The sequence below is a fragment of the Lampris incognitus genome, chromosome 21 (genome assembly GCF_029633865.1).
Source record: "Lampris incognitus isolate fLamInc1 chromosome 21, fLamInc1.hap2, whole genome shotgun sequence".
NCBI lineage: Eukaryota > Metazoa > Chordata > Actinopteri > Lampriformes > Lampridae > Lampris > Lampris incognitus.
Window position 1 is genome coordinate 6,343,511 of NC_079231.1, and position 24,854 is coordinate 6,368,364.

General features: G+C 47.3%; 2 protein-coding genes across 2 annotated transcripts in view; both read left to right on the top strand.

Annotated features, from left to right (window-relative positions):
- Window positions 1-18,661, top strand: part of LOC130131783 (collagen alpha-1(XXVIII) chain-like) — a 35,933-nt gene extending 17,272 nt beyond the window's left edge. The window contains exons 15-36 of the mRNA XM_056301564.1: window positions 1,190-1,258; window positions 2,835-2,903; window positions 3,605-3,673; window positions 3,826-3,894; window positions 4,415-4,486; window positions 4,617-4,685; window positions 4,858-4,929; window positions 6,177-6,245; window positions 8,303-8,371; window positions 9,564-9,632; window positions 9,968-10,036; window positions 10,522-10,590; window positions 12,684-12,752; window positions 13,056-13,124; window positions 13,220-13,300; window positions 13,783-13,818; window positions 13,915-13,951; window positions 14,136-14,693; window positions 15,591-15,898; window positions 16,771-16,996; window positions 17,316-17,510; window positions 17,697-18,661. Coding sequence (XP_056157539.1) covers window positions 1,190-1,258; window positions 2,835-2,903; window positions 3,605-3,673; window positions 3,826-3,894; window positions 4,415-4,486; window positions 4,617-4,685; window positions 4,858-4,929; window positions 6,177-6,245; window positions 8,303-8,371; window positions 9,564-9,632; window positions 9,968-10,036; window positions 10,522-10,590; window positions 12,684-12,752; window positions 13,056-13,124; window positions 13,220-13,300; window positions 13,783-13,818; window positions 13,915-13,951; window positions 14,136-14,693; window positions 15,591-15,898; window positions 16,771-16,996; window positions 17,316-17,510; window positions 17,697-17,704 — 2,421 coding nt within the window. The 3' untranslated portion in view covers window positions 17,705-18,661. The remainder of the gene's footprint in view (window positions 1-1,189; window positions 1,259-2,834; window positions 2,904-3,604; window positions 3,674-3,825; window positions 3,895-4,414; window positions 4,487-4,616; window positions 4,686-4,857; window positions 4,930-6,176; window positions 6,246-8,302; window positions 8,372-9,563; window positions 9,633-9,967; window positions 10,037-10,521; window positions 10,591-12,683; window positions 12,753-13,055; window positions 13,125-13,219; window positions 13,301-13,782; window positions 13,819-13,914; window positions 13,952-14,135; window positions 14,694-15,590; window positions 15,899-16,770; window positions 16,997-17,315; window positions 17,511-17,696) is intronic.
- Window positions 18,662-21,716: 3,055 nt separating this feature from the next.
- LOC130131784 (kelch-like protein 41b) overlaps window positions 21,717-24,854 on the top strand; it is a 10,041-nt gene continuing 6,903 nt past the window's right edge. Inside the window, exon 1 of the mRNA XM_056301565.1 lies at window positions 21,717-22,861. Within this exon, the coding sequence (XP_056157540.1) occupies window positions 21,774-22,861 (1,088 nt within the window). The 5' untranslated portion in view covers window positions 21,717-21,773. The remainder of the gene's footprint in view (window positions 22,862-24,854) is intronic.

The window sequence follows — 24,854 nt, forward strand, 5'->3', positions numbered from 1 at the left end:
GCTTTCATGTCGGCGCCAGACCAGTACTGGAAAACTGACTGGGAATGATAATGAACATGTCTCCCAGCGTGGAAGCATCTGTTGGCTCTGGTTTCTTTCTTCTTTTTTTTCTGGGGGGGGGGGTTGCCCCTTTTTCTCCCCAATTCTACTTGGCCAATTACCCCAGTCTTCTGAGCTGTCCCGGTCGCCGCCGCTCCACCCCCCCCTCTGCCGATCCGGGGAGGGCCGCAGACTACCCCATGCCTCCTTCAATACATGTGGAGTCGCCAGCTGCTTTTTTTCACCTGACAGTGGGGAGTTTCCCCAGGGGGGACGTAGCGCGTGGGAGGATCACGCTATTCCCCCCCCTGACCAAAGGAGGCGCTAGTGCAGCGACCAGGACACATATCCCACATCCGGCTTCCCACCCGCAGACACGGCTAATTGTGTCTGTAGGGACGCCCGACCAAGCCGGAGGTGACACGGGGATTCGAACCAGCGGTCCCCGTGTTGCTAGGCAACGGAATAGACCGCCGCGCCACTGGGATGCCCTGGCTCCGGTTTCTTGCCTGGAAGAGTTCTCCCCGCAGCATTGGGCCCTGATACTCATCAACATGCGAGTCCGAAGACCATAGCGCACATCGTGTGTCGCTTTAGGTCCCCGTCGTCCGTCGGCGGTTACCGTTTCTGCGAACTGTCACGTCCAATCTCGGCTCTAATCTCTGTGTGGCGTGTAGACGCAAACCTAAACAGAATCTAAGTTGGAATGTTTACAGAGCCGCCACCCGACCTTCAGTCGGGGAGCCCACGCTTTCCTGTTTCAAGTCGAGTCAGGTTCACTGCAGCTCTTACATGCCAAATGGTTGGTGGTCTGCCCACGCTGTGCAAACCTATTGTTGAGTGAGGTGTGCTGTTTTTCTTTGGATCACAAGACGGTGCAAGGAACCCTAAATTACATTTCCCACAAATCGCTCCTTGGTATCTGCAGTGTTTGGGAAATACACTGGAAAAAAGTGAGGGATTATCTGTTATGGTGTTAAGGCTTTAAACGTGTCCCTGACATGCATGTGCCAGTCAAAATAGTGCAAAAATGTGCTTCTGTGTGTGTGTGTGTGTGTGTGTGCGTGTGTGTGTGTGTGTGTGTGTGTGTGTGTGCGTGCGTGTGTGCGTGTGTGTGTGTGTGCGTGTGTGCGTGTGTGTGTGTTTGCAGGGAGTCCGAGGCTTGGAGGGGCCACGGGGGCCCAGAGGAATGCCAGGAGCTGGGATCAAAGGGGACAAGGTATAGTATGCAGGGTCAATAAATAAGATGTTTGGCTCAAAGACCTTCACACAAGCATGCAGACTCCTGTTGTGAAGCCGGGCAGAGGGTGGGCAGAGTCTCCAGCGACCGTCTGTTATTCAGTGTGGCATTATAAACAAGGCTTCCCTGCAGCGAGGGGATGAATCAGGGTGGGGTACCGTCTCTGCAGAGAGGAGGCGGCTGCAGGCTTCCGTGTCCGGGTTCGTGACGACTGTGAGAAAAGTTTGCAAAGTAAACCACATCGGCGCACTTGTCTGCCCTGTTCCGGCTGCACGTGCACCAAGATAAAACTTTCAGATGAGGGCGCACGATCACTGTGTTTTGCGAGCTTTTTTTTGTTGTTGTTGTGGATTTCCCCCACCCCCTTTTTTTCTCCCCAGTTGTACTTGGCCAATTACCCCACTCTTCTGAGCCGTCCCGGTCGCTGCTCCACCCCCTCTGCTGCAGATCCGGGGAGGGCTGCAGACTACCACGTGCCTCCTCCGATGCATGTGGAGTCGCCAGCCGCTTCTTTTCACCTGACAGTGAGGAGTTTCACCAGGGGGACGTAGCGCGTGGGAGGATCACGCTATTCCCACCGAGTTCCCCCTCTGAACCGGCGCCGTGACCCACCAGAGGAGGCGCTAGTGTAATGACCAGGACACAGCCGGCTTCCCACCCGCAGACACGGCCAATGGTGTCTGCAGGGACGCCTGACCAAGCCGGAGGTAACACAGGGATTCGAACCGGCGATCCCCGTGTAGGGAGGCAACGGAATAGACCGCCACGCCACCCGGACGCCGCGTTTTGCAGTCTTAACAGTCTCTGACATCTAAAAGAAGATGACATGGGCTCATACCTAATGCTGCGCCTCCTGGACTCGAGCAGTAAAACGCATCCTCGGATTACGCAATGCCCTTCACGGCAGCTATCCTTTTTTACAATGCCAATTGGATGAAGGACAATCGGTAACGAATGAAGTCATTGCCAAGATAAACTCAGGCATGTCTGTCAAAACTTCAGGTTAAAAAAAAACAACAACCAAAAACCCTCCAGGCTAAATGGCGGCATGAGCTGAGGAATTTATGAGATTTGCATATTTCAGAGGGGTTCTTGGCTCAGGTTTTCTCGTAGCCTTGTGGTGAAATTCATCAGAGATAATCACCCTGTTTTCATGCAGTGCTATCAGTCAAAAGCGAAGCCCCGCCGTTTGGTTACGTGTTGCGATAGCATCTTGCCTCGTTGCCTAGCGTTTATTCATGTTAACGTAAAGCTTATGAAGTTAGCTTTGAAGATGAAATAAAGGCAGGGCGTTAAGCCAGTTTTAATCAAGTGACGTACGTGAAACAACGTCTTACTTTATCCAAGATTGCCTTCCCCTAAATGTATTTCTCTCTGAATGACAGGGAATGCATAGGAACACTGCAAATTACTGCAAACCATTTAACGTTGTTTGCTTTTTTTATGGGTCATGAGATGTGTGTTACTTGATATTTGCATGTGACGGTATGTGATACAGTATTTGCATGCTATGATGACACGATTACCAGCCTGCATTTTACTTGTGTCCTTATAGGGCGAGTTTGGCCCGCCAGGCCTCCCAGGGCCTATTGGACTCCCTGGGTTGGGAATACAAGGGGAGAAGGCAAGTTATTCATTAATCATACATTTTCAACTATAATATATACTACACTTAATACATTATATACAGTGTGCATATATATATATATATACATACACATACATATATAATATATACACTTGGGTGGCATGGTGGCGCAGTGGTTAGCATGGCGGCCTCACAGCAAGAAGGTCCTGGGTTCGAACCCCAGGGTTGTCCAACCTTGGGTGGTCATCCCAGGTCGTCCTCTGCGTGGAGTTTGCATGTTCTCCCCGTGTCTATGTGGGTTTCCTCCAGGTGATCCGGTTTCCTCCTACAGTCCAAAGACATGTAGGTCAGGTGAATCAGCCATACTAAATTGTCCCTAGGTGTGTGTGTGTGTGTGTGTGTGTGTGTGTGTGTGTGTGTGTGTGCCAGCCCTGTGATGGACTGGCAGCCTGTCCATCGTGTCTCCCCGCCTGCTGCCCAGTGACTGCTGGGATAGGCTCCAGCATCCTGCAGCTCTAATTAGGATAAGTGGCTCGGATAATGGATGGATGGATATAGACACTGCACCATTATACCCACCTTTTATGTTTAGTTTTATTTCAACAGGTTGATATTTCAGTCTGTTCCTCTCACTATTTATTTTAGTGTCACTAATCCCTTTTTGTTATTTCCTCATACATTATGCAACACTCCAGGTTGGCTTTTAAAGTTGTTTCTTTGTCCGTTGTTCTTGCTAGGGTGCAGAGGGACCCAGAGGGCCAATAGGAAACAGAGGCCCCCCAGGAGAAGGCTTTCCAGGGCCCAAGGTTTGCACACGTTTGTTCTTAAGCTGTGGAAGAAGTGTACGTTAACGCTCACAATGTCATCTGGTTTGAAGATGGTGGCAAGTGATGGTGATTAAAAGGGAGTCCTATGGTGTAATAACAAGTTGTAAACAGGAAGTCGATGTTGTCCACAGGGCGAGCAGGGTTTGCCGGGAGAAGTTGGCATCACAGGAGAGCGAGGGGTTGGTGAACCTGGGGTGAAGGTTGGTTGAAAGCCCTTAAATTCAAGATCGCTTTATTCGTCCTGAGGGAAATTTGTCTTGGACACAAAGGCTGCCGTAGAAAAATACATACAACGTAGTGCAGTAACAGACATAAAGTGTATAGCGTGGACAAGTGCAGACATAAAGTGCATTCAGAAATACGCAACACAGCCCCTCGTTTCACAACCTCAGTCAGACCGAAACTGACACACTAATATTTTCTAACATCCCTTATCACTTGAATCGTCATGCATTTTGAAATGTCCCCTCTACTGAAAGAATATGAATACAAAAGGGAGACAATCTGTTTTTCTGATGCTCGTGATGTCATCAGTCACTTATTTACATACGGCCAATCAGATCAAGTCATGAAAATATGAAACCCCGCCTTGAGACAATTGAGAACATTTATGGATAAAGGCATAAAAAAAACACAATATTAATCAGTAACAGATGGAAATTGTTATTGAATGTTTCATTATGCCCACAAAATGACACGGAGCTGATCGTCTGTCCTCAGGGTGAGCCCGGAGCACCGGGGCTGGCTGGTTTGCCAGGCCTGCCAGGAGAGGACGGGGCACCGGGGCAGAAGGTAGATTGACCTATCACCTTTGCATGTGATTTAACGGTGTCTTTACTGTCAGTCATTCTGTTTGTTTGTTTGTGTGTGTGTGTGTGTGTGTGTGTGTGTGTGCATACTTGATACTTGTATTTGACTACAGGGTGAGCCAGGAGCTATCGGTCTGAGGGGGTCTGAAGGTGCTCCTGGGATTGGCACCCAGGGTGAGAAGGTAAAAAAATAACCAAAACAACATCCATAACTTAAACTGTTATTTAACTGACACTGACATCCTCCGGTTCCTTTTTTTGCGTTTCATCCACTAGGCCCTCTACAATTGTTGATTTATTACAAGTTCAGTCTCTGATCACGTTATTAAGTGTATTTGTCACGTGACTTGTAAGGGCGATCAAGGCCAGAGGGGAATAAGAGGCTTGGCCGGTCCGCCGGGGATCTCTGGACCTTCCGGATCAAAGGTGAGGACATTTTTAACACTCGGGCCACCAGAATTACCACAGTGGCGTGATGGACTGTCATTAAAGTTTCATAAAAATCAATGATAATAAAACAGCGAAAACCAATATGTCTGATAAATAAAGTTAAGTTAAAATTAAGAGGTAGACCACAAGCAAACTACAAACCTGCATAATGCCTGAAATGATGACTTTGGCATGCATGGTCAGTTATATCAGGAATCAGGAACACTTAGTCATTTTATTTCATGTGCTTGCGTATATGCGATGAAACGAAATATCGTTTCCCCCAGCCCACAGCCATGCAACACAAAGAGAAAAACACATACCTAAAAACTACAAGAACACATATATATCCAAACTAACACATACAGCTAAACTAAATAAAAATCACGGTCCAGTAAAACGAAGGCCAGCCTGGGTGACTGTCAGAACTGCCGGTCTGCATGGGCTAGCAGTTAGCTTAGCCTGCCCCGCTTCCGCGTCCCGTCAGACCGCCCATGGCGTTTCCTCTTTGGGTGCAGCTCCGGGCAGGGCCGCGGTCCGTGGGCCCGCAGGACACAGCAGACCAAGCTCCCTCAGCCGATCCAACGCCAGCTCTCCCAGCCAGATACCTTCGACACACCTCCCCGCACGCCACACGGCGACACTAAAAACACAGTCGACGCTAGGCAAGGCCACCGCCAGACCGCCCTCGGTGTTATCGAAACTGCCGGTCTGCATGGGCTAGCAGTTAGCTTAGCCTGCTCCGCTTCCGCGTCCCGTCAGACCGCCCCCCGTGTTACTTCCTCGGGCGCAGCTCCGGGCAGGGCTGTGGTCCCTGGGCCCATAGGACGTTATAAATATTATTAAATATTGTTATATTAAATATTATATTAGTAGGTTGAATATAAATATTGTTATATTAAATATAATTATATTATAATATAAACATTATATTGTAATATTAATTATTATTGATCATTAATTGATTGACGATTAAGTGTTGATTAGATAATTGCATTAGAAATATGCAAACAGTCCCATGGATTGCACTGGCGGTCCAAGTGTTAAAGCCTTCTGTTTGCCTCTTAAAACTTAATACTTCCTTTTGGGGTTTAATACTTCGTCCTTGCAGTCAGGACAGATAATTCAGTGCTTAAGAGAGGCTGAGTCCAGGCTCCTGTTCAAATAGAACTCATGCATAAATAATAAGACGTGGTGATGATGGTGAATTTTGATTTACTGGTTTTAACTTTGACGTTGATTAGGGAGAACCAGGGACACCGGGACGATTGGGTTTACCAGGATTGCCGGGCCGTGGTATCATCGGACCCAAGGTAACTGCTCTCCGTTTATAAAATATTCTCTGCCTTCACAAAGCAGCCCAGGAATACTATTTATACTGATAAATAAATAACGACATTTAACAAACCCCAATTCCAATGAAGTTGGGACGTTGTGTAAAGCGTAAATAAAAACAGAATGCAATGATTTGCAAATCCTTTCTGACCTATATTCAATTGAATACACTACAAAGACAATATATTTAATGTTCAAACTGATAAACTTTATTGTTTTTTGCAAATATTCACTCATTTTGAATTTGATGCCTGCAACACGTTCCAAAGAAGCTGGGACAGGGGCATGTTCACCACTGTGTTACACCACCTTTCCTTTTAACAACACTCAATAAGCGTTTGGGAACTGAGGACACTAATTGTTGAAGCTTTGTAGGTGGAATTCTTTCCCGTTCTTGCTTGATGTACGACTTCAGTTGCTCAACAGTCCGGGGTCTCCGTTGCCATATTTTGCACTTCATGATGCGCCACACATTTTCAATTGGAGACAGGTCCGGACTGCAGGCAGGCCAGTCCAGTACCCGCACTCTTTTACTACGAAGCCACGCTGTTGTAACACGTGCAGAATGTGGCTTGGCATTGTTTTGCTGAAATAAGCAGGGACGTCCCTGAAAAAGACGTCACTTGGATGGCAGCACATGTTGCTCCAAAACCTGCATGTACCTTTCAGCATTAATGGTGCCTTCACAGATGTGCAAGTTACCCATGATGCCATGGGCACTAACACCCCCCCATACCGTCACAGATGCTGGCTTTTGGACATTGCTATGATAACAATCTGGATGGTCCTTTTCCTCTTTAGCCCGGAGGACACGACGTCCATGATTTCCAAAAACAATGTGAAATGTGGACTCGTCAGACCACAGCACACTTTTCCACCCTGCGTCAGTCCATCTCAGATGATCTCGGGCCCAGAGAAGCCGGCGGTGTTTCTGGGTGGTGTTGATATCTGGCTTTGGCTTTGCATGGTAGAGTTTTAACTTGCACTTGTAGATGTAGCGACCAACTGTGTTAACTGACGATGGTTTTCCCAAGTGTTCCTGAGCCCATGTGGTAATATCCTTTACACAATGATGTCGGTTTTTAATGCAGTGCCGCCTGAGGGGTCGAAGGTCACGGGCATTCAGTGTTGATTTTCGGCCTTGCCGCTTACGTGCAGAGATTTCTCCGGATTCTCTGACTCTTGTGATGATATTATGGACTGTAGATGATGAAATCCCTAAATTCCTTGCAATTGTACGTTGAGAGACGTTGTTCTTAAACTGTTGGACCATTTGCTCACGCAGTTGTTCACAAAGTGGTGAACCTCGCCCCATCCTTGCTTGTGAACGACTGAGCCTTTCGGGGATGCTCCTTTTATACCCAATCATGACACTCGCCTGTTTCCAACTAACCTGTTTACCTGTGGAATGTTCCAGACAGGTGGTTTTTGAGCATTCCTCAACTTTCCCAGTCTTTTGTTGCCCCTGTCCCAGCTTCTTTTGGAACGTGTTGCAGGCATCAAATTCAAAATAAGTGAATATTTGCAAAAAACAATAAAGTTTATCAGTTTGAACATTAAATATCTTGTCTTTGTAGTGTATTCAGTTGGATATAGGTCGAAAAGGATTTGCAAACCATTGTATTCTGTTTTTATTCACGTTTTACACAACGTCCCAACTTCATCGGAGTTGGGGTTTGTAAGTGTTTGTGTTACATTTACATTTACTCATTTGGCAGATGCTTTTATCCAAAGCGACTTACAAGAGTCAGCAATTAGCAGATACATGTCAAATGATACCAGTGATGCAAAACATATTTATCACATCATAGTAGTACTATAGGAAGTAGTAGATTTGCTAGATAGTAATGAAAACCCAGCCAAATGTGCATGTCACATTAAGAGTAATTGGTCTAAGTGTGGCTGAGAGCATCAAGAAGCAGAGAGTAGGACATTATATCCGTTCCTGCAGAAAAACCAGCTGTGATTTTGGTATTACTATATGACAGTATCAGGAAACCCTGTCTTTAATTATCAAATCATAACTGTATTCCAGGGTGATCTTGGCCCACCTGGTTCTCCTGGTCCAATCGGGGAGATAGGCTACGGACTTCCTGGTCCGAAGGTAAAGCTTGGTGTAATGTCTTCTTACAAAATGAATTGATTATCAATTAACTTGCATGTCAGGGAAGTCTGGCTGTAGCACTGGTTCAAAGATACACACTCAAAACTGCACTCTTACTCAACCAATGCAAGCACTTTTTTTTTCTTTGCTTTTTCCCCCCCTTTTTTTCTCTTCAATTGTATCTGGCCAATTACCCTATTTTCCTAGCCGCCCCGATCTCTGCTCCGCCCCCTCTGCCTATCCGGGGAGGGCTGCAGACTACCACATGCCTCCTCCGATACATGTGGAGTCACCAGCTGCATCTTTTCAACTGACAGTGAGGAGTTTCGCTGGGGGGACGTAGCGCATGGGAGGATCATGCCATTCCCCCCAGTTCCCCCTCCCCCCCGAACAGGCACCCTGACCGACCAGAGGAGGGGCTAGTGCAGCTACCAGGGCCCACATCCGGCTCCCCACCCGCAGACACGGCCAATTGTGTCTGTAGGGACGCCCGACTAAGCCGGAGGTAACACGGGGATTCGAACCAGCGATCCCCATGTTGGTAGGCAACGGAATAGACCGCCACGCTACCCAGACGCCTCCTAATGCGAGCACATTTACTCTGTGCCCTACTACATCTGCACCTCCGTTTGTGGCTTTCGTTTTCAAACTGAAACATATGGCCAGGTTACGCAATGCCCCTGGAGATACTGAAACCTGCATGTATGACTATGTCATACATGCATTTCAAGAAATGTACTTGGCTAAGTATGTGTGTATGTACTCCAGTGTAGTTGGAGATAACGTACACTTCATACATTGCTGCTTTGATCTTGGAGCTGGAATGCCATATGCTGCCTTCCGACATAACTAGCGGCAATACATAGACGGGCAAAACTCGGAAGTCTGCACAGTACGTCTTGTAGTGATGTCAATCTTGGGCTATTGGTTGAAAATTTACTGAATTGAAATATCACAGCCTTTTCTGCGGGGTTTGACATACCCCCGTTGGGTATATGGCACAACTCCCAGGGCTACGGAGGTATGCGAAGCGCAGAGTTGAAAGCAGAGCAAAAGGAGTCAAACCACATCTGTCCATTTACGACCTCATTCTGCTCTTCCTTCCTCGTGAAAACGTAGCTGCAAATCATTTTGTTTCTTTTTTCGAACAAGTTACTGGCTGATATGTATCTTGTATCTGTGTGCTTTGCAGGGTGACCGAGGCGAATCGGGTCCCCCCGGCCCATTTGGTCCCAAAGGAGAAGGATATCCCGGCTCCATGGTGAGGAACCGATTTAGACAACGACGCGCCCATCTGTCCATCAATAAAACGGCCCATTCGTTCCACCCATCCATCCATCAGTTTTACATTTATCACCAGAATGTAGTGTCTCTGTATACGAGTTGAAGAGAGGTTTGTCGTGCAGTATATCTGTTATCTGTTGAAACGGTAGAAAGGGTGACGCGGGAATACAGTGAGGGAGAGACGAGAGGAATACAGACGAGAAGACTTGAATCTAGGCCTGAAGGGGTGTGTGTGGTCCATGCAGAAGCAGGGTCTTCATAACAATATCATCTGTATACATGGGTCCCACCCTCATGTTCTGTGTTTTTTAGGGCCCTCCTGGTATGCCAGGCCTCCCAGGAGAACCAGGCCTTGAAGGAGTCGGCATCCCCGGACCAAAAGTATGACCTTGGTGCTGTCAGGCCAATAAACAATGAACAAAACATGTAAACTCAGACTTTGCCCTTGAGCGTGAGCTTGTGCATGTATACACGGTGTGCACCAATGTGGTTTTGCTGCTATGTGTGTATGTGTACCGTGAATGTGCTCATTTATGCATTGCATTGTTTGACCGGTTATCTTTGGTTCACAAGTTAATTTTGACTGATTACCGTTATCTGAATGTATGCAGAGAGATTAGTTCATCAAAGTTTTATGTTCAGAAGTGGAGTGCGAATTCACCAGAACTCGGGTTTACTTCCTGTTCTATTTGCAGAGCAGAGTTTTTCCACCTTTCAAGGCCGATATGAATCGTGTTGATTTAAATTGGGCTTGACAGAAGTGAATGTTTTTCTGCTAAAAACAACTAAGTTTTTTTTATTAAAAAAAAACTGTTAGTTCTTCATCTCATTTACATCACATTACGGAGAATGTTCCCTCTTTTCAGGGGGACGTTGGTTTCCGCGGATTACCTGGTTTACCCGGACCACCCGGTGAGGGGCTCCAAGGACCACCGGTAAAGTAGCTCTTTAACAGTCACATTTTTGAAGATTGTTTCAGAAAAGTTACCAGTAACATGCAGTCAGATGTGTATGTAACTTTTCATGAAGCAGGCTCACCGGTAAAGTATTTCACCAGTATTTAAATGTACAGTAGTACTGTTGTTTTCTGCATGCTCCAACTTCGGAAATATTCCATTTTTGCACTCGTGCTTTCACAAAAACCAAGTCAAGGACAGCATTATAATTCTAGTTACAGAGGGAGCATGTCTGATTTTATTTGACATGCAATCAGATGGTTGCGATTGAGTCATGTCCTCGGGAGTATTACGTCTGAGCTCTTGTTGGACCGCACCAGATTAAAAAATAGTGCCTCATCTTGTATGTGTGAACATACCCACCACAGGGGGCTTCGCATTCGAAGGTGTCCGGTAACTTGCATTTCAGCTGGACGGGGCATCTATCATGATTTTCCCTTGAGCTGTTTGACACAGTGCAAAACGTGTGAATCTCGGCAGACATATGTGTCTAATGAGAACCACCGGTTCACCAGGCCTAACCAAGCCCACGCCTAGTGCGGTGTTATCCAGTCCCCATACATCCCCCACATATCTCACCCGGAGTTCCCTGTAGGCTTGTAGACATGACTGCCACAAGTCAAAGAGCAACAGGAGGCATAATCTAATTTAAACAACCCTAAATGGACTAAGGTTGAAATGCCGCATTGAAAACAGCCAGTAGGGGTCAATAGTGATAGGCCCAAAGACACAGACTCCCCTTTGCTAGTCAAATTCAGCGTGCTGTAACATCTAAATTAGTTCATTTTTGATGCCATTTATAGGTCCTAAAATTTGTTTGTAACGGCTAGATACGGTCCTAGCAACCGGTCGCGTTTCCATAGCCGAAGAACAGGATGACAATTTTTTTTGACAAGTATTCAAAGGGTTCGAAAGGTTTATTCGTCACATACTTCACATACAAATACAATAACCAGTGAAATACAAATATACCAGTGTGCAAAAGTCTGTATGGAGGAAAGTGACAGTGTCAGTGCTTACAGTTCTTAGTATGTATACATAGTATACACAGTGTAAGTAATTTGTGTTATTATTTAGTGTTAAGTACCCTTATGGCCTGGGGGGAAGCAATTCTTTCTGAGTCTCTCTGCGTTGGCCTTGTTGCTGCGGAGGTGTCTGCCTGACTTCAGTGGCTGAAACAATCCATTATTGGGACGATGAGGATCCATGATCCTTCTGGCCCTGGTTAAGTCTTATAAGCGGGTGAGTGTGGACCCGGTGGTCCACTCAGCAGACCGTACCACTCTCTGCAGGGCTTTTTTGTCTTGAGAGGTGTAGTTTCCATACCAAGCGGTGAGACAGCCTGCCAGGATGCTCTTGATGGCTCTAGAGTAAAAGGTTTTCTGGATCTGTGGGGAAACACTGAACTTCCTCAGTTGGCTGAGGTGAGAAAGGCACTGCCTCACCTTTTTCGCCAGAGTGTAGTGTCCATGTTAGCTCCTCAGTGATGTGAACACCGAGGTACCTGAAACTGCTCACCCTCTCTACTGGGACCCCATTCATAAAGAGAAGGGTGTAAGGTCCTCCGCTGTGTCTTTCTGAAGTCCACAGCAAGCTCCTTGGTTTTGCACAGGGACAGATCCTCCACCTCTTCCAGGTAGGCCATCTCATCATTGCTAGAGATCAGGCCCACCACTACTGTGTCGTCAACAAACTTAACGATGGTGTTAGAGCTGCTTGTGGCCACACAGTCATGTGTGCACAGAGAGTAGAATAGGGGACTCAGGACACAACCCTGGGGGACTCCTGTGTCGAGGGTGAGAGAGGTGAAGGTGTAGCTACCCACCCTAAACACCTGGGGTCTGCCGGTCAGAAAGTCAAGGAGCCAGTTGTACGGGGAGCTGTTCCCTATGCATGAGACGATACACCAACAGCAGTATGATGAAGCGAAGGACACCATTAGCTGCACCGTGAGAGAAAACCAAGAAATTGCAATGGGAAAATAAGTTTACATATGCTTTGGATGGAGCACAGAAGCTTGTCATGAGGTTCTACACAGCATTAATCAGCTAACTTTATCCATTCCACTAAAGGGTAACATTGGACGTCCGGGCCCCCCAGGGCATCAAGGACCTCCAGGACAGGGGATTCAAGGGCCAAAGGTGAGTTTTCATCTGTCATCCTCTTTCTGTGTCTCTTAAGAGAAAGACAGGTAAAATGATAGCGTCACATAGGATGATATAGAAAATGGATATCTCTGGACCTCGTGAAGTACGAAACTAAGCTACATGCTTAGTACCCAGTGATTTAAATGTACTCATGTTGTCATGTATATACCAATATTTCAATAATTTCTCCACACTTGACCACTGTCTGTCACATTGTCTTGTAATGTATAATTCTAATAATAAGACTGTGCACCTGTCCACTGCTCTCAGTACTGTTGACCTCTCTGTTGGATGCAGGGCGAACAGGGCTCCCAGGGCGTGACCGGACCAAGAGGTCTTCCCGGAGAGGGCTTCCCCGGAGTCAAAGTGAGTTAATATGTTGTTTGTGTGTCCGCGTGCCGAGTTTGATCATGTGTGCCATGTTCTGAACGGTGACGTTTTTGTCCTGCCATGTGCGACAGGGTGACCGTGGTTCGGCAGGCGAGCGGGGGCTGAAGGGAATCAAAGGAGATTTGGGCGACCCCGGTGTCCCTGGGCAAGCTGTGAGTCAAATTACAATTTATTTATTTTTTTCAGATGAAAGTTTCATTAAATATAAGGCCGGTAATCTATGGAGTGTTGTGATTTCGAGAACATTTCTAAAAATGTTTTGGAAATGCTGTTCCGCTGGGCTGCCACTTGGTCAAAATACAGTTTAGGGAAAAAAAAAAAAACACTTACTAATTTCATAAGAGCAAGGAACAGCTGTAGCTAGCCTAACCAAGACCAGGGACAAATGAAATCAACTGCAGATCAACAAAAATGTCCTTAAATATGAATAATATACTGGTCAGAGAAATATAAGACTGAGTAAACAATTAAAACATCATGAAATGTAATGTGCAGATCTACAGGAACAACGCCAGCATGCATTGGACAGCACACCTCACTTTATCGTCTGACTCCTTAATTAACACTTTTTACTTAATTATACGGAGATTCTGATCCCTGATCAGCAAGAACTTTGTCTTCTTTTTCAACGCAGGGCCGACCCGGGTCAAAAGGTGAAGCAGGCCTCACTGTAAGTTTAGTCGGATTAACTTTCACTCCCACCTCATATTCGAGAGTTGCTCTCCTGTTTGCATTCATACTGTGTGAATTTGTCCTTTGATTTCAGAGGGAAGACATAATTCGAATGATCAAGGAGATTTGCGGTAAAACATCTTGTTGTCCTTTGCAATATATATTTAACCCTTAAGATGCTTAAAGTAGATTTTGGTCAAGATTCTGGCCTTAATGTCATGATCCAAGTCATTGGACCAAGTGCCGGAGAGTGAACATCTGTGAAACTCACATTGTTTGGCACAGTCTCATCTTTTTGATGTCATCTCTTTCAAGGGTGCGGCATCAAGTGTAAGGAGAGGCCCATGGAGCTGGTGTTTGTCATTGACAGCTCGGAGAGCGTGGGCCCAGAAAACTTTGAAATTATCAAGGACTTTGTGACAGCGCTGGTGGACCGGGTCACGGTAGGCCGGAACGCCACCAGAATCGGCCTGGTGTTATACAGCCTGGAGGTGAAGTTGGAGTTCAACCTGGCCCGCTACATGACCAAGCAGGACGTGAAGCAGGCCATCAGGAACATCCCTTACATGGGGGAGGGCACCTACACCGGCACAGCCATCCGCAAAGCTACCCAGGAGGCGTTCTACAGCTCCCGAGTCGGGGTCAGCAAAGTGGCCATCGTGATCACGGATGGACAGACAGACAAGCGGGAGCCCATGAAATTGGATTTAGCTGTACGGGAAGCCCATGCGGCCAATATTGAGATGTTTGCCCTTGGGATCGTAAATACCTCTGATCCTACGCAGGCCGAGTTCCTGCGAGAGCTAAATCTGATCGCCTCAGATCCAGATAGCGAGCATATGTTCCTCATCGATGACTTCAACACGTTGCCAGGCAAGAGAAACAAGACAAAGTCACTTGTTATGAGCTCTGTTGCCTTGTTTGTGTCGTACTGGATTTCAGCTGGCCTTTTACCAGCCAGTTTTGACTAGGTTCAGATGATGCAGTCTAATGAGTAAAACTTGTAGGACGCTGTGAACGCTGAGCCAGTATCATGTAACAGCAGAGGTAAAGGGTAGCAATCACAGTTTTCAGCGTTATCTCTCGATATATAGGGAGGACGCCCCATTGGCAGCCATAATACTGAGCATTCTTCTGTTATTCTGAAATGCCGCCAAAATTGTGCGCAAAAGCGTGTGCCATTGATGTCGCTGGCGGACAGTCTGCGGATGTGTAAGCTAAAACGCTTACTTCCTGGTTTGCTGCGACCCTCGGTGGGCTACACTCGAAACGAAATGTGAGGGCGTCCGGGTGGCGTGGCGGGCTATTCCGTTGCCTACCAACACGGGGATCGCCAGTTTGAATCCCCGTGTTACCTCCGGCTTGGTCGGGCGTCCCTACAGACACAATTGGCCGTGTCTGCGGGTGGGAAGCCGGGTGTGGGTATGTGTCCTGGTCGCTGCACTAGCGCCTCCCCTGGTCGGTCGGGGCCCCTGTTCAGGGGGGGGGGGGGACTGGTGGGAATAGTGTGATACTCCCATGCACTACATCCCCCCTGGTGAAACTCCTCACTGTCAGGTGAAAAGAAGCGGCCGGTGACTCCACATGTATCGGAGGAGGCATGTGGTAGTCTGCAGATCGGCAGAGGGGGGTGGAGCAGTGACCGGGGGCGGCTCGGAAGAGTGTCATCTTTATTTTGGTTCTGTTGGATAGCTGATCAAAATTTTTTTAGAATTCCTTTCCCTGTTTATTTGACTGATGTCCCTCTCCCCTTGTTCCTCCTCTCTGCAGCTCTGGAATCCAAGCTAGTCAGCCAGTTCTGCGAGGACGAGAACGGAGCCCTGATATATAACCGAATCACTAATGGCTACAACAGCTACGGGAACAATGGTTACAGCGGCAGTAGCCATAGCAACAGTGGCAACAGGAACATCATCAACGGGAACTATGGCGTCGGTGGCTATGGCTACCGGCCCACCAGCGAGCAGGAATTACTGAGTGGGCATCAGACTGGCGTTAATGCTGGCAACAGAGTTCACGGTCAGGGTGGCAGAGGAGAAACCATCCGGCCTAGCGGCAAAGGCTCCAGCACGGGACAAGTACGAAGCTTTTATTGTCAACACATCTGAAGGCAGTGATACACAGGGGGGGAATAATAGTAGGAAAACACTGCTCGAAGGCAGGATTTGGATAAATTTTCAAATCGTGCGTCTCCATTTGTTTTTGCACGTTGAGCGTGTCACCACCTTAAGTTATATGATGTAGAATAAAAGAATAAGAATGTAATGTATGTCATTAACTGTTGTATATTTTAAATTTGTGTACTTTATATATTCTTACAACATGATACAACGTATCACGGTGTTTAAGAGTCATAACAAAGGGGCATCTTGGTAGCGTAGCGGTCTATTCCGTTGCCTACCAACACGGGGATCGCCGATTCGAATCCCTACCTTAGCTCTGGCTTGGTCGGGCATCCCCACAGACACAATTGGTTGGATGTGGATACGTGTCCTGGTCGCTGCACTACTGCCTCCTCTGGTCAGTCGGGGCGCCTGTCGGGGGGGGGGGGGGTAGCGTGATCCTCCCACGTGCTACGTCCCCCTGGTGAAACTCCTCACTGTCAGGTGAAAAGAAGCAGCTGGCAACGCCACATGTATCGAAGGAGGCATGTGGTCGTCTGCAGCCCTCCCCAGATCGGCAGAAGGGATGGAGCAACGACTGGGGACAGCTGGGAAGAGTGGGGTAATTGGCCAAGAACAATTGGGGAGAAAAGGGGGGGGGGGTCAAAAAAAACAAACTTACGCGAGCTTTAATCATCTGCTTAATTCATGATTCAGACTTCACGTGTGAGCATGGTAATGCTGACCTCTCTAGCAAGTGTCCACACAAAGCTGCATGCGTTTAAAAAGCGACCGAATGGTGGGAGCTGTTGTGATGAAAGCGTTTTCTTGACTTTTGTCTCCGTCAGGCCGGCGTGGGGCAGAAGCTGCATGTTGACTCGTCGAACGCGGCAACCGAACGCGGGGACACATTTAACCGCAACACCTCGCCCTCGATAATCGTTCCTCCGGAGCAGGAGAGCTCATCCTCCAACACAGGCGGCTCGTCCTCATCCTCATCTTCATCCTCTACCAACATAACTACATCATCATCGGGTGTATCTGTCCAGCGCGTGCCTCCGGCTCTTCCCAAAGGTAGAGCAAGTCCAAACTTCCCCATTCTATTCTATTCTGTTCTATTCTATTCTGTTCTATTCTATTCTGTTCTATTCTGTTCTATTCTATTCTGTTCTATTCTGTTCTGTTCTATTCTGTTCTGTTCTGTTCTATTCTATTCTGTTCTGTTCTATTCTACGTGGGCTCATTCCTGTCAGTTCTGGCTTATTTAAAGATACTTGCCGTATCATTAACATTACGTAGATGTGATTATAGTTTGAAATGAATCATGCCCCCTCACTCATACTCTGTCACTCTACCTCTCTTCGTCCATCCTTCATCTGCTCTAATCTTGCAGAGTTTGTCCCCTTGGACCCTCGCTGCGGGCTGGTTCTGGACCAGGGCACGTGTCGGGACTATAACATCCGCTGGTACTACGACAAGCAGGCCAACGCCTGTGCCCAGTTCTGGTATGGTGGCTGTAACGGCAACAAGAACCGCTTCGACACAGAGGACGAGTGCAAGAGGACGTGTGTGCTGGCCAGATCCACCGGTACACTCCCAAAAAATACATCATTTCTGTCACATTGTCACTCACTCGTAGTCTCGTCATCTCCCAGGGCTATTATTTTCTTTTATTAGGTTTTTTTTTTTGTTGCAATGACCTGAGCTATAATAATTTTATGATCTCCAAATGTGACTGAGTGTTCACATCCTCTCATGTGTTTTCCCTTTACAGGAGGCTGAATGAACACCTGCTGTAGATTTCATCGTGAGGAGGGGCAGCTGGTACTGGCAGTTTTTCCACAGAGGTCATGTAAAACAGTTTGCATAATTCCCATGCATACACATTGGTGCATGTACCAGGTCACCATCCACTTTCGTGAGAAACCATTACGCTGAGTCTCCTGTGTCTTAAGCATGCCCCACCCCACCCCAACACCACACATTCACACATGCTCACACCGTTTAACCTGTGTTGTAGTACTTATTGTACCCGCCTGTCTGAGCCTACTTGCAGAGACAGCACATCTAGGTTAGATATCCTCAACGTGTATAATTATTGTTACGTGATAGAAAATATATCAGCCTCTGTCGTAGGGGAAATCATACACACTCAGGAATACAGATGAGCTCTTATCTGAACATACAAACCTGCACCGTTGTCTGCAGCTCCCAGGAAGTGTGTGGTTATTGTACGAGCATCATTTATCTCGAGACAGCTGTAAGTATTTTGCAAAAAAAAAAACAAATTGACACTTTCTTCTGCGTCATGATCCGTTATGTCTTCATGCCGTTGTATTCAGCATCATTCCAGTTAGTCTCTTATGACGTGACATAAGACATTATACCGTAACCATCCACTTCCTCACTAACATAACGTCACTGTATTACTGTTTTATTAAGCTGGGAAAGGACGACTTTGGTGCTGTAACTTGTCTCTAACATATAATCACACGAGCCAGCAACATACCGCAAGTAAATGAAGCCTCCTTTACAAAGCTGTTCCTTATATCCACAAAACACATTTTTTGTCTTGTTCTGTTTACGTTTGTTGGTTGTTGTTTTGTTTTTTTTAATCCACAATACTGGTGCTCTGTTTTGTTAAGAAATAGTTTTGTTTATTTGAATGTTTTTTTTGTGCAGATTTTATTGATGAAAATGTGATCCCGTTTAAGTCATTTTTACCACTCAGCTCAATAAACGGTTTAAATTTAAAGTTGCTTTGTTTGAGTGAATAATCTCATAACAGTGCGAGATGTTGAAGGAAAGACGATACACAAACATGCAACATGCATAGAATAAAACATGCAGAGTTGCATGTCGCCCTCTGCTGGGTAACACGTGCAAGATTGTATTTCTAAAATTGGGGCTTGGGGGGGGGCATGCCTGAGGCAAATCATGCAATCACTCACTGAAAGATCCCTTGGTTTTTATCATTTTGAAGAAAACTCTAAACTGGCACTGTGTCTGTGTAAATGCAGAAATCTCCATCGAGAATAATCTACAAATAAATCCAAATACATGCAAAAATTAGGTTTTTTTTATGACAGTGTTAATGGTTTTTTTTCCCCAAAATTGTTTGAGTTCTCGGACCCTCTGTGACATCAGGGGAAAGACACGGGTCCCCTAAACAGAATATGCTGTCTGCTTTCTTAAATTAAATATGAGACACTCCGCTGCTTCACAAGTGGCATAGTCTGATCTATCTTTAGTCCTGTTGCTTCGCTCTGCTCACTTCTCTCTAAAGGGAACACAGAAACACGCCTCAACAATGGACGTTCACACACATCTCGTCACAGCCTCTCCAATTTAATAAATCAGATTTTCAAAAACATGTTTATGATTATACATATGTATTTTATGATATATTGAAGGGACAATGTGCTTGAGTTCAAAGGACAGGGTTTCTCTGTGATTGACAGTAGCAGTAAGTTTTAAAGGGGTCATCAGAGGAGCAAGAGAGCTTTTTCCTTTGCCCCGAGAGAGAGAGAGAGAGAGAGAGAGAGAGAGAGAGAGAGACACACACACACACACACCATGTCACCCTATACTTGTGGAAACCCCTCATTGACCACATTCATTCCCTAGCCCTTAAAGACCCTAACCTTAATCATCATAACTTCATCCCTAACCTTAACCCTTAACCTAACCTTAATCTAATCCTAACCTTAACCCCAAACCCAAGTCCCAACCCTTAACTAGACCCTTTTCCTCATGGGGACCCATAAAACATCCCCACAAGGTATGTGGTTTCAGGTTTTTGTATCTTAATGGAGACATTTGGTCCCCATTAGGATACAAAAACCTGGTACACACACACACACACACACACACACACACACACACACACACACACACACACACACACACACACACACACACACACAGCAGCTGACCTCTTGCACCATAAAGCTAAAGGGGATAGAGAGCAACGCTGATTGGTGGACAGATCTGTCTTTCCGCCTTTCACCTGTTTCACAGCTGCAACAAAAAGACACGCCCAAAGGTTTTTTTTTATCCATTTATAGCACAGAGTCTTCTCAAACCCCAGAAATAAACTTAAACTTTCGAGCCAGCTGCCAAATATTACTGAGACTATGTCTTCCCTGGGTTTTGTTTTCAAGTGGCCCATTTGAAAGCCACGGGTTACGAATGAATGACTCGTAAACTCAACAGCAAATGAAAACGCGTGACCGCCCCCTAGCGACGTCACATGACCGCTTGACCCGAATCCAACATGGCGGCCACGCGTTAGCCCTCAGCTAGCCCAGAATGTGTCCGGCTAAATGTAGCCCACTTCAAGGTCAAATTCATTGACCATTACGTCGTTATACATCGCCCGAACGGCGTTCACCACCTACGCTAATCCATTACAAATCCGTACATTGGGGTAGGATATCGTCTCGCGGCTTTTTGGTTTTATGTGCAGTAGCTTAGCTTAAAACTCGGCAAATCCAGCCCGGTTCTAAGCTAAAACCGGCGAGCTAAGCCCACTGTGATATTTAGCATTTTTGTGTCTTCCTCGTCTCTGTTTTCTTTTCATTCTGGTTTAAATGTACGTTAAAAAGATTGGTGTCGTAAACCAGCGTTTCTCAACCGGGGGGGTCCGCGCACCCCCTAGTGGTCGGTGGTGTAATTGTAAGGGGTCCGTGAAAAAATATCTTTCAGAAAAAGATCCCATGACATTTATGGAAATAGGATTATTTTACTCAAATGTGACTGAGACCTTTATCTACCTAAACTATAAAGGGTAACAGGACTTTTTTCTCTAATTACATCTGTTTCACAAGTGTGATTTGTTGTATTTTAATAAGAGGTCTCGCTCCCGTTTGCATTGTTAAAAGTTATTGCATAAAAATTCTGTTTTGTTACATATATCTGAAAGTTACTGAATACATATTCTGTTTCGTTACATATATCTGAAAGTTACTGCATAAGAATTCTGTTTTGTTAACTATATCTAAGTTACAACTGAAAGCTCTTATTTTTGCCCCAAAGAGTGAATAAATGCTATAATGCAATTTAAAATGCAGCTTCTACTGTTTCTATCAAATTGCAACCCCCCTCCCCCAAGATCAGGTGGAGGGGTCCTCAGGGTAGATCCAAAATACGCAGGGGGTCAAGGACCCCAACAAGGTTGAGAACCACTGTTGTAAACTACTAATAAGACCCGTTAGCCCCCTTGCTAACGGGTCTGACCCTTTAGCCGAGCGGTTAGTGATGCTGCCTTATGGTGCGGTGCACGCCGTATCGAATCCCGCACCGGGCAAGAAAATAACCGCTTACAGTATTGGACTGGTGTTTTGTTTAGTTATAACCTGTATATAGGATCATTCACTTGGGTGGAAAGTACAAGAACGTTTACCATTTTGTGTGACAACATTGGTTATGCGTCGGAACAAACTGAAAAATATTCAAACCGAAAACCTGAAATAACTTAGTAGACGTGACAGCATCGTGTCAGCCACGTGACACCGAGGGAGCTGAATCATGGCGGCATGTGTCCAGTCCGAACCCCCCGCAGTTGCTTCTTTCAGTCTGCGACAGCAGCTGCGGAGCCTCGGCTCGCCCTCTCATTGGTGCCGGGACGGATTCCACCGTCGCCGCAGCGGGCAGGGAGGCCGACGCGTCTATATTTAGAAGAGGGCAGGATTGAGTTGCAGGGGCTTCGGCTCGGGAACCTTTCCTCTTCTCTGTCTTTCCCAGCCGGGACCGACTGCCGAGAGGACCCCGTGGCCGCCGTCTCCCTCCTCTGTTCCGCACGATCCCCTCACTCTCGTCGTCCCCCCCCCCTCTCCCCCGACGCCGAAGAATGGACCCCGAAGCCATCAAGGAGGAGCTGCGCCTCTTCCAGAGCACGCTGCTCCAGGACGGCCTGAAGGAGCTGCTGAACGAGAACAAGTTGGTGGACTGCACGCTGAAGGTGGGCGACCGCAGCCTCCCCTGCCACCGGCTGATCATGGCCGCCTGCAGCCCTTACTTCCGGGAGGTCTTCTTCACCGAGGACGGCAAGGAGGCGGAGAACGCCAGGGAGGTGGTCGTCGAGGACGTCAACCCCGCCACCCTCGACATGGTCGTGCGCTACCTGTACTCGGCCGAGATCGACCTGACCGACGACAACGTGCGGGACATACTCGCCGTGGCCAACCGCTTCCAGATCCCCTCCGTGTTCACCGTGTGCGTCAACTACCTGCAGAAGAGAATGTCCCCGGGGAACTGCCTGGCCCTCTTCCGCATGGGCCTGGCGCTCGGCTGCGCGCGGCTGGCGGCGGCCGCGCGCGACTACATCGCCGACCGCTTCGAGCTGCTCCGCGGAGAGGAGGAGTTCCTCCAGCTCGCCGCGCACGAGCTGCTCGCCATCATCGGCGGGGACTCGCTGAACGTGGAGCGGGAAGAGCTGGTGTTCGAGGCGCTCATGGCCTGGGTCCGCCACGACGCGGGGGGGCGCGCCAAGGCGCTGGCGGACGCCTTCGACTGCGTGCGCTTCCGCCTGCTGCCGGAGAGCTACTTCCGCGACAAGGTGGAGACCGACGAGCTCATCAAGGCCGACGCCGGGCTGCGGGACAAGCTGCGGGCGATCCGAGACGCCTTCGAGGGCAAGCTGCCGGAGGGGGAGAAGGGGGAGGCCGGCGGCGCGTCGGCTTCCGGTTTCCTCAACGACACCCGCCGACACGGCATGTACGCGCGCGACCTCGTGCTGATGATCAACGACGCGGCGGCGGTGGCGTACGACGTCGCCGAGAACGAGTGCTTCGTGGCGGCCGTGTCGGCGCGGGTGCCGCGCAACCACGTCAGCGTGGTGGCACGGAAGAACCGGCTCTACGTCATCGGCGGGCTGTTCGTGGACGAGGACAACAAGGACCTGCCTCTGCAGTGCTACGTCTATACAGTACGCACGTGGTCATTTAGGGCAGTGGTTCTCAACCTTTTTGGGGTCCTGGACCCCCTGCGTATTTTTGATCTACCCTGAGGACCCCCTCCACCTGATCTTGGGGGAGGGGGGTTGCAATTTGATAGAAACAGTAGAAACTGCATTTTAAATTGCATTATAGCATTTATTCACTCTTTGGGGCAAAAATAAGAGCTTTCAGTTGTAACTTAGATATAGTTAACAAAACAGAATTCTTATGCAGTAACTTTCAGATATATGTAACAAAACAGAATATGTTTCAGTAACTTTCAGATAGATGTAACAACAGAGTTTTTATGCAGTAACTTTTAACAATGCAAACGGGAGCGAGATCTCTTATTAAAATACATCAAATTACACTTGTGAAACAGATGTAATTAGAGAAAAAAGTCCTGTTACCCTTTATAGTTTAGGTAGATAAACGTCTCAGTCACATTTGAGTAAAATAATCCTATTTCTATAAATGTCATAGGATCTTTTTCTTAAAGATATTTTATTTTCACGGACCCCTTGAAATTACACCACGGACCACTAGAGGTCCGCGGACCCCCGGTTCAGGAACACTGATTTAGGGTTACTCAGGCGCAGTTTGTCATTAGCTCCACCAGGCGGTCACAGTAGCCTCTGTGTGTGTGTTTGTGTGTGTGTGTGTGTTTGTGTGTGTCCGTTGCTAATCTCGCAAACTACCGAACGCCCAAAAATATCTGTGTACAGTTACGACTGCGTGGCGAGGAACCTCCGAAAAACGTTCGTTGTCGCGATCGCCGCTCCCTCTCCTCGTTCGCTCTCTAGCTCGCTCGACCAACGCTACTTCCGGTCGCCGGCCGAGCCGAGTCAACCGCACGCATGCGCGACTCGCATCCGGCGACGCGTTATTCTTCTTCTTCTTCTTCTTCGTGTTTGTTGGCAAACAACGGATTGGTACATTACCGCCCCCAGCTGGTATGGATCAGAATGCCGGTGTTTCTCAACCCAGTCCTCAAGGAAACCCCCCCCATCCTGCAGATTCTCATTGTAACCCTGCATAGGGAGCCCTGCTTGTTACTCGACCAATCATCTCGCAGCACTTAATTATGCAAGGTGTGCAACGTCTGACAAATGTCATTGCTGATTGGTTGAATAACTACCAACAGGTACCTATTCAGGGTTGCAAAGGAAATATGCAGGATAGGGGGTCCTTGAGGACTGGGTTGAGAAACACTGATTTACGCTATTCCACCCCTCCCCCCAAAAAAACCACTCAAATCTTCTTAATTAAATTAGTTGCTCTAAGAAACTGAAGCAAGATTTTATTAAACTCAGCTGAAGCCTTCTGCAGAATATCTACTAAATCAAATTGTACTTTTATTTTCCTGAGATTTTGAGTCGGGCGCCTTTCGGCCTCACATTTCTGACAATAAATCATAACGTGCTCTATCGTTTCTTCTCGCCCACAGGAGTCACATCTGCCGCGTTGTGTTTGCCTACTCTGAAAAGTGTACTGTTTAGTCCAGTGTGTCCAAATCTGAGTCACGAGGGGCAGCCACAATTTCCGAATCAAAACATTATGTATTCGGGTGTGAGCCTTGAAAGTAGATGAGAAGTCGACTGCATTTCGCGAGCCAACAAATCATCCGCTGCTGACCTCAGCACAGGCGAACTGCAGGAGCACGGAATGCACCAAAAATCATTCTCATAATCCACCTCTCCGCCATGTGGAAGTGCCGTGGTCCTCGATGTTTAAACTCCGCTGTAAAAACACAGTTTCCAAGAGTAGGATGAATCACAGTCACATCTCAAAACTCATCTCCGTAGCTACAATAAAACATTTCCCACGGCTGAGCTATGTTTTCTTACCGTTGTTTTATGAATGAGAATCAATTAGCAGAGCAGCCATTCGCCTTGATTCATTTTATATCACGAAAACTGCGATGTTTAAACACATCTGAAGTCTTTTAATAAGGGCTCGAAACTATGATAGCCGGATCTCCGTCATTTCATATC